This window comes from Adiantum capillus-veneris, chromosome 2 (assembly GCF_014529385.1).
Source record: "Adiantum capillus-veneris isolate H3 chromosome 2, ASM1452938v2, whole genome shotgun sequence".
NCBI classification, from domain to species: Eukaryota; Viridiplantae; Streptophyta; class Polypodiopsida; order Polypodiales; family Pteridaceae; genus Adiantum; species Adiantum capillus-veneris.
The window spans coordinates 143,240,177-143,250,201 of record NC_140932.1 but is presented as its reverse complement, the minus strand read 5'-3'; the positions used below and the strand labels follow the sequence as shown (position 1 = coordinate 143,250,201).

The following is a 10,025-nucleotide window of genomic DNA, read 5'->3' as shown; positions in this document are numbered from 1 at the left end:
CCAACATAAAGAAAACATTGCACAACAATGGAACAACAACTCAAAGCACAACAATAGACTCAGAACTCAATGGAACTCGACAAACTCATAAAACCATATAGACTGGCTGGGAGCACACTCAGCTCCAAGTGCAAGACTCACAGGTACAATGGGGGTGTCGAGGCTCCAATATGTAGGAAGGGTGCAAATGTGCGGTGCTGGTACCAAGACTCAAGACTCAAGACAATAGCCCATAGAAAGTAGATGACGTCCGTGACAACTAGAACCACCTACAAATATATACAATCATAAAGAGCCACCAACGGCCAGCAAATATCCTAGTCTAGCTAAGTTTATCTCCAAAATGTGGTGGTGGTGATCTGGCCATGGTGTCCACTAGACCACCACCCGTATCACTGCCCATTGCGAGAGTCTGTCCAGTGTGAACTCTAGACCAACTACAAGTAAGTGCGCAACCGTGCTGCATACTTCATGCTATTTGTGAGAAAAATGTGTTTCTTTTTTGATCCAATTGCACAATCCCGTGCGAGTCGAAGCAAACGTCCGTGATCGCTACCAGGGTCACTTGGCCGCACTTGAACCGACGACCCGGTCACGTTGATCGAGTAATGAGGTGTTGTATCACTTTACTACATCTCTTATCTCATTATGGCGATTCTAATGAAAAGTGTTTTCGGGCTTAGTGAACGATGCCTTTGCTAAGCCGACCAGACAGCGCATTACTGATGCGCTGGCCCGGTGGCCGGACCGACCGGGCGGGTCACGGACATGTTTTTCAAATCAAAACATTGCTTGTGCGCGGGAAGATGGTGCTGCGATGGTGAGGCCAAAGTCGCTGCTTTGTGAAAATTGTGAAGAGGAAAGCTTGCAATGGTGTCCCGAGGTGAACGAAGCAGAGGGCGGGTTCCTGTGTCCCTCTTGGAGAAGCTACAGTAGCGGTGTTGGCTGTTTTCGAGTAATCACCACAGAAGAGTTCATTGAGCGATGCAGAAGGCAAGAAGAAGTCGAGGGATATCAAGATGAGAACGAAGAAGATCTTGCTCCACATTACTGTAAGAAGAAGGCACAGAATGTCGCAGCTCTTTTAAGGTAAGAATGGGTTTACGCATTTCTCTAGCAGTTTTCTCCTCCATATATGCACTGCGTGTACAAATACCACTGAAAACCAGGCGTTCATGATTTCATCGTTTCTACTACCAAAAGCTCATCAGCAGGCAGCTTATTGCTATAAACAACCATGAAATTATGTAAAGTCAACCTAAAACTTAAACTTTCAGTACAATGGAGCCACGGACAAGTCAATATTGAAACATCCAGGATTTAGTTTTTATGCTGACTTCAGAAGTTGCAGTTACATTCAAGGCATTTTGTCTGTTTCCCTTTTACAGTGGCGAATTGGTTGTTTTAAGGCAACCGCTGCTTCCAAAAGTACTCTCAATATCTGATTGTGTCGATGTAATCAGAAAGCCTTTCAAGTCTCCTTGTCCAGGCGTGAACAGTGAGACAACAGCCGAGCTTCTGCGCCGCCTCAATGCTCGCAAGCGATTTGTGCCTTGGTGCTCTTCAAGAGAATCTTCATCTCATATCACACCCTTACTTCCACCTTTATATTCTGATGTTGGCAGTGACACAACTGAGGAACTCCCTCCTGGCATTGAGCCACTTGTTTTATGGGACCCAGAGGAGCAAGGTAAATTAGATGAGAAGCTCATGCCAATCATTGTTGATCCACATTTGGTCAGGTTCTTACGTCCCCATCAAAGGTAACCATCTCTTTAACATGCTTGTCTTATATCGAAGTTGTACACATGAGAAACAATTTTCAAGAGGAATGAAATTGTGGTACATTTGAAGACCTCCTAACCTTAATAGTGCATATGAAGGTCTTTCACAAGAGTGTATTTCTTGCATTTGCCTTCTTTTAGACAGATGATGACATCCATCTTCGTACATGTAGAAACTGGTGGCTTCTAAGCCGCTGTTAGTAGCATCATAAATTGATTAGCAGAAAAGATACATGGAACCATGTGTGAAATACATGATATATGTGAGACAGGAAGAGCAAGAGCTTGGTGCATGATTGTGGTCAAACTACTTATGAAACCGTCTGGGATCTCTTTTTCGCTTTTGAGTGACCTCAAGAGGCACCGGAAGGAAGAGGCAGTAGATAATATTTCAGTGCTAATATGTTGTCATCAAGGTGGGCCTAAAACGATGATATCTTAGGCTGGGGCTCAGAATAAAATGTTGAGGTTGAAAGTTGGCTAGGTTTCTCATACGCAGAAGATTGTGCTTGTTTGTAGCGTACTTTGAAAGTTTTTGATATGGCATTTTGAAGTCCATTTCATTCCCTTGCTTTTCACCTTTCCATTGCAAGGTCTATTTTGATTCTGTTTTCTCGAAGTACTTTTTGGTAAGCCTTTCTCAGATCTTTAATTTTTTGCCTGGCTGAAGTTGGGTACATCTCTTCACAAACTTGCATGTTGCAGGAATGGTGTGCAGTTCATGTTTGAATGTGTTAGTGGACTACGGGAATTTTCAAAGTCAAACAGCAGTCTTGCAGGTTGCATACTTGCAGATGATATGGGGTAAATTTTGGTTTCTTTTTCAGCTGAGCCAAATTTTCAGAATGCATATGCTTAGGTTTGAAATGTGTATTTATTCAGGCTGGGAAAGACATTGCAGTCTATAACTCTCCTTTGGACTTTGCTAAAGCAAGGCTTTGATGGATCCCCAATGGCGAAGAAGGTTTTGATAGTTACCCCAACGAGTCTTGTCAGCAATTGGGAATCAGAAATTCAAAAATGGCTTGGAGGACAAGTGAGGGTAATAGCGCTTTGTGAATCCACACGGGCAGATGTCATCTCTGGCATCTCTGCCTTTTTGGCAGCTGGTAGTGCATATCAGGTATCCCACTTCAGTAATGCTTTTAAAGAAATAAAGTTGGGGGGTGTGCATGATTATTGGTCAAAATTTCGTAGCTTTTACAGGCAGAAATCGGTACAATCGACTACCATGAAAGCACTACTACTGACATTTACTCTAGTACCTACATGGTTAACGACGGGGTGCTCATTAGAGTTTCACCTCCTGTATGTGTTGGCTCCGGTATCTCTGAGCAGACTTGTAGTGATTCTTGATCCTAGTTCCTTGGTAGTATGTGGGTCTCAGACCAGTAGAGGGTGTTTATTGGCATTTTATTGGGGTCTTCTAGAGGGAGGGGAGGGGGGTCGTTTCTAGCATAATAGTGGTCCCCACCCCCTCCCTCACACACACACACACACACACACGGGATCTCTCTATCTTTCCTACACACTTGTTCTCTATGTTTTGGCCTTGAAGGTGTATGACCGACTCCGGTGCACAATTGGGGCTGCCGAGTGCTTATCTGCCTTCATCGCCTTGAGTACCCTAAGGCCCTTAATGCACATTACAATGGTGGAGGCTGTGGGCAAGTTACAAGGCTTCTCTTACTTTTTACTTTGCTGAGACATGGTCTTCTTACATGACAAGGGGTAGGGAGGTCATCATCATCGAGAAGAGATAAAAAGAGTGAAAGTTTCAAAGTTTTATCAACATATTGTAGAGGCTGAACTTGGCCTGTTAGATAGAGCAATGTTCATAAGGGTTTCCTTTGGCAGTTGAGAAAGAACAAAAGCACATATTAAAGTGCTACAAAATAAATTGGAGGGTAATATGTGTGTGTGGGCGATGAAGGGATGGAGCTCTTTGTCTATGACTATGAAGCTATATGTTCTAGGAGTACAATCATGATATTCATGTTTCTAGCTAGTTCTATTTGGTACAAACCAAGAATATCCAATATCTTGCATGGGTGTGTATGGGTGAAGAGTCCATGGAGGATAGCAACGGGATGTGAAAAAACCTGCTCCACCATCTCTTGTTTTGCTTGCTGATTTTGTGTGCAGAGTTTCTTATCTTCTCATGATGTACCTTGGTGGCTTGATACTCAAGTGCTCGAGGCGGCCTGCAAGATGGAACAATCTTTGCCTACTATAGTGTGACTCCTCTCTGAGTAGTAGGAGGGATGAAGGAGTGGCTCTCTGGAAGATGTTGATGAGTTGGGTTGTAGTCCTCAATTGGAGGCAATGGGTGTCTGGAGGAGTGACTCTCTAGGTCTCTGTCTCTCAAGTAGAAAGCAATCTCTGGTCTCTCGTCTCCATCAACTTTTTTAGTGTCAGATCCCCATAATAGAGCAACGTCTCAACTTTGTATGTTCTCATAACTATGCATTTGCATATATTATGCTCCTCACTGTCTACCTCTACCGCACATAGTTTGCAAGTCTCTTAGCTCCAACAATGCATGCAACTCAACCAACCTCGATCTCTAATCTGTGTGATGATATTCTAAGCTAACTGATTGCCACTCATGCAAAGTGTGGCATGTATGTGTAGCCTCGCCTATGTATATGTCTATCCTCCAAAATGGTCAAGAAATAGTCTTTGTAGTACAAATCTTTGTTGGAAGAGGTTGTGTAGATGTAATCCTCGTCTCTCCAGAGGCGCTAGATCTTGTCTTGAGGACTCGATTTCTCTCGCCGTGGGAGGTGAATGGAGGGTGAATCATGGTTGTATTGGAAGGTGGTAGCTGCTCTATATCTCGCCATGTCCAATGAACCATCGTGTAACCTTAACATTCCATGATCTGCTCTCTTGTGCCTCTGCTAGTTGTCTTGAAGCCTTAAAAGTTCCATACGAGAGTCTATCATGTTATCTCTCTCATCTTGTGAATAGAACAAACTGCTTGGAAAAGGTTCTCCACTAACATGGGTAGTGTATCCAAAAGCCAACCCTTGGTATGAGGCTCCTAAAAGCATGTGCTGACATTTGACACTCTTGCATCATGAGGTTGCATGCCCTGTAGTGGGTCTCTCTGGTTGTACTTGCCATAAAGAAGCCTCTCATGGTGCCACTGAAAGTAACTCTCGAGCAAACATAGGAGATTATGACTTTCACAACTTACTGACTAAGCAAACTTTATTCGAGCAGCTCGAGTAGCTTGAGGTGCTTACAAAGTGCTTGCTGGACAGGAGCTTGCTGACCGAAGATAGCATGCGATTGATGTAGCAACCCAAAAAGAGCAAGTAGCTGTGATGGCGATCCAAAAATAGTAGGTGGTGGACTTGAAGATTCAAATATAGAAGGTGGCTGAGATGGCGATCCAAAAAATAGTAATTGACTGATTTGGCAATCTAACAATAGTAGGTGACTGATTTGGCTGTCCAAAAATAGAAGATGGCTGATTCGATGTCCCAAAAATAGCAGGTCGTTTATTTGGCTGCCCAAGAATAGCAGGTGGATGACTCGACGATCCAAAAATAGCAAGTGGCTAGAGTGGCGATCCAAAAATAGTAGAAAGAGGACACATTGAGTGACACACTGGCAGTGGCAAGTGCATGCATGGAAAGACGGGCAGTGCATGCCTTGAAAGAGGACACATACACAGTGCATGCATGGAATGTGGACACACAGACATTCCCAATATAGCAGGTGCAGACAAGTGGCACAAATATCTCAGCTTTGCACACCATATTCTTAATGGGCTGAAAAGTAAGTTTATGGGTCTTTTTTATCACTTTCGGGGTGTCATCTTTCTTTGAGAAGTTAACACTATGTATTAGCACTGAATTTTAATACAATTATGAAATACCGTTAGAGGTGCCTATTTTGTTGCCAGTGATGTGTATGGAGAAGCCCTTGGTGTCTATGATTTCTCGGATGATTAGGGCCAAGGCCTCAGTACCACATGACATTGTTAGGGCGGAGCTCGCTGCTCCTCCATTGGTAGTGGAGGCACTCACTCGATCAGTTTCATTTATGCATAACACCTGGGCTCTCCCTAGAGATAGATATGCTCGATTAGCACTAGAGTCTTCGCGACAGCTGGCATTGCAGGGAGATAGATCATGTCGGTATGCAAAGATGGCATCTCGGTTTCAGTTACATGGCTTTAGTATGGATTGGCTACCCCCATTTCAGTACTCTCTGGATGCACCCTCCATCTCCCTCACTAGGACAGAGATCACCAGGCTCATCAGATAGGACTTGATTCAATTGGATACAAAGAGGACATGGATACAGCCTACACATGAGCTAGGTACGAAGATGACTTTCTATAGAGAGCATCTTCTCCAGCTCACGGAGGATGGTTTTGTGATCAGACCAGGATACATGGATACTCATCTATCCCATGGGATACAATGTGCTATTGGTCAGATACGCACATCCTCACATCAGCTAAAGATCGAGAGAGGCAGATTTAGAGTACCCGCTGAGTCCAAGATTTGTCAGGTGTGCCAGATAGAGCCCGAGACAGAGCTACATTACATATGTCAATGCCCAATATACTAGAGATACGAGGCCGCTTTCACTGTCTATTTAGAGAGGGTTTTGGGCCACTTTCTAGAGTCATGAGATACCAGGATCAGAGATGCCTCAGATTATACTTACTTGAGATTCGCAAACACAGAGAGGACCTCTTGAAGAGGGGCACAATGAGAGATCCAGCAACAACGGAAGATTACAGATTTCTTTCAGTCACAGGCAGAGGAGTTAGAGTAGCCCCCACAGCATAACAACACCAGAGGCACCAGAGGCATACTGCTTGATCGGGCGATAGAGTTGGGGCGGTCCCGTCGCCCACGGATGAGGGGGCCCTCTCGACATCGACGCAGATTGCGACAGAGGATCCATACCATACTGGCGCAACATAGGAGTCGTCCCGACAGAGTGCCTACCTTGGAGAACATTGAATCTCTATAGCCTTTTGGATACTGATGTATATGTAAATGATGCCTCGATTGTCAGAGAGCTCCATTGTATCAGCTCACCCTTTGTATTCCCTTGGTATCAGCTTTCACCTCACCCCTACCCACTATTTTCTTTTCAGTTCTTTGTACTTTTTGTACCCAGACCTGGTATTAGATTCACCACATGTAACCTTTTGGTCTCATAGGTCATTTTGGCCTTTTGAAGATGTTAATATTACATTTCATTTCATTTCTCTCTCTCTCTCTCTCTCTCTCACATTCTATCTCGTAAACTCCATCTTCTCTACAATATCTATGAACTAAATTCTCTCTTCCTCTATGAGCCGCGACCTATCCGTCTCTTACATTCATCTGTGAGGTGAATACTCTCTATCTCTCTATTGTGTTGAAAATCACAGGTTTGCTATCTCCCACCGCTTGGGAAGTAGCCTCAGCCCGTTACAATGACCTCAACTCGGCCCCTTGCTAATGTGAAGAATCATAGCTCTACTCTTGACCCATTGAGATGTGTGGCAGATCATGACCTTATTTTTCCCAATGTTCATTGTGAGGCCTCTTCGCATACATAACTCATCCAATGCCTGAAGATGCTAACGAAAGTCTTCGCGTGACTTAGAGATTAGAATAATTTTATCAAAGTGAAGCATAATGTAGACAAGAGTATCTAATAGACCTAGCCCTCGCCCCCGCTTAAAGGGCTTACCTTGCTATGGTTACGATTTTGGACGTCATCTTTTGGATTTCTTGTCTAGATCTAGTGAGAGAGGGCTTCTCTATGGCTGTGCCAAGCCTTGTGAGGCTTTGCTAGAGTCTAGGTATCATGGGAATTTCTCAGTTTTTGTCGAGGGTGGCCAACTTATAGAGGGGGCCCTATGTTTGTGTAGCATCTCTTCATATTACCCATGTGCCTTATCGATGGGTAGTGGAGAATTTGAAGGGGGTCATGCAATGTTATAGTCTTGGACACTCTTAAGCGAGAAATCAATAGCAACACACACACAAAAATTGCAAATAATTGAATTGAACTTGAATAGAGAGAGAGATAAGAGGATAGTCGACATGGAACGGTGAAGTTCCGTCCCTAGATGCACTGACCCACTTCAACTATTTCTTTACTATTGTTGCATATGCACTTGACCCCAAAAGCACATGCTCTCAAAAGCTTGGCGCAACTTTCCTGTTGTCCGTATTGCCTTGCCACGTTAGCAATTTGCCAGCGCAAAACGCAGAGCGTCTGTACAGATGCCACATCATCAGCAACGTAAAATCTGAGATGAGTAGGGAGCCTTTATGATTCGTTTGTTTTGGGTTTAGGCCCCTCAATCGATGTCCATAAGTTGACAAGGGTTAAGTTAAAAACCTAACCTAACCCTATCCTTGGCCAATCCCTTAAGCTAGGCATGCCACATCACAAACTTGTGACATATCTCCCTCTTGAAAGAATTGCAATCTCCCTTGATTATGTCTGCAAATAGACACAAAACAAAACCTAGCTCAATAGACACCAACTCTATGTACCCATGCACCATACTGCACACATCTAGCACTTGTAAAGACATCAGAAATTGATCAAATCACATTTCTGTCGAGGGTCCTAGATACAAATTAGTATCATTGTAACCTATTTAGCAATCACATCCAGACCTTATTGATGTTTTCACGAATGTTTTGATCTACTAAATCTTGTCACTATGAGATTCATATCCTTTGTCACATGTCAAGCAAACCATACCCATGATCATCCCAACAAGATAGTATATTCACAGACAATGGAATTCACAAATCAAACACTTAGTTTACAGTGATCACCGAGGTGCAAACATTTATTCTAGTCATCTCATCTAGTCCAAAACTCTTGATGCACCTAGATCTCTGTGTGTCATCTCATCCTTCCAGAACTCTTGATGCACTCACATTATCCAATCATCTCATCCAAATAGAAATCTTGATGCACTAGGATCACATTGACTTAGCCATCACATCTCAATCTCGTTGATCGCTATTAGATGTCTAGATGAACTAAGTTCATTATATTATTTATCAGACAAAATGTTGCAGACATTTCATCTTTCTCTACATATACTCTAACAATACACACATAAAAGAGCACATGTAATCAGTTCAATCTAGGAAATTTCCAATTCAATGTACATATTTTCATAAAGTCATTCCGCAAAATATTTACTCTAAAATCTCTAAGAGAAATTAGTGACTTTATTTAATACAAGCATCCCGTGACAAAGGAGTGGAGTGACTTCCCACTTATGCAACATGTACTGCATTAGATTCAACCCGCTGATTCGACGTGCACTTAAGGAATAGAGATTGCTAAAAATCCAAAAGCCTAAAGGTACAACTCAAAGTTGAAGAGAATATGCAAAGTTCTTCTCTCTTATTCACTTTGCATCGAGGGTTGGCAAAGCTTGCTCAAGACCAAGTTAGCGGTGGACCTAGCTTACCCTTCTAATCTTTTTCTTGTGCCTTGGAACTTGTAGGTTGTTGCTCTATCCCCTGTCCATTAGCACATCATTCTGAATCGTCAGAACCCTCTGGTGAACTATCAGTGGTTCCCCTAATTCATCTTTGGACACTTTGTGAAGACGTATCCCTGTTCATCATAGCCATAACACTTGTGCTCTTTGAAGTACTCAGCACACTGCTTTTCTGTTAATTAATCTTCGAAGTGACATTCTGACAATCATTTAATCTCTGTACCTTGGTGCAGGGTCTATTGGTGGGCACCTCCCTGTGCAGCCCTCAGAGTCATACATGATCTCCTACCCTGTTGCCCCTCTCACTGATTACAGGAGTCCTCGTTTAACTGTATCTGTTCTAGGACGCCCATTCTCAAGTGATTGTGGATGATGGATCGGGCAGAAATCTGATGCCTGAGTTCACTATACTGAAATTGGGTCTCGAGCCCTACTAGACCCGCACCGTTTACAATGACTTGGCTGACCAAAGGACTGTCCACCCCTTGGGTATAGTAGACAAGGTATCTCTGCAGGTACAAGACTTCTCATTTAGCTTGGATTTTGTAGTAGACTTCCGTAGGTCGAGGGAGTCGGCAGACCATGGCTATGACAGAAAGCACTTGTGACGCCCTCGTTCGGGGCGTCACGGGAAAGGGGCCGCGCCGGCTCACCTGCGATGCAAACGGGGCCTGCAAGCAAGCAAACGCATATACAAGAACGCAACTTGAAAACTGAACGCAAGAGGGACACGAGAGTGA

General features: G+C 43.6%; 1 protein-coding gene across 1 annotated transcript in view; it reads left to right on the top strand.

The window, feature by feature from the left end:
- Nucleotides 1-693: 693 nt before the first annotated feature.
- Nucleotides 694-10,025, top strand: part of RAD54 (DNA repair/recombination protein) — a 92,261-nt gene continuing 82,929 nt past the window's right edge. Inside the window, exons 1-4 of the mRNA XM_086490842.1 lie at nt 694-1,089; nt 1,389-1,763; nt 2,490-2,588; nt 2,667-2,907. Of these exons, the coding sequence (XP_086346968.1) occupies nt 818-1,089; nt 1,389-1,763; nt 2,490-2,588; nt 2,667-2,907 (987 nt within the window). The 5' untranslated portion in view covers nt 694-817. The remainder of the gene's footprint in view (nt 1,090-1,388; nt 1,764-2,489; nt 2,589-2,666; nt 2,908-10,025) is intronic.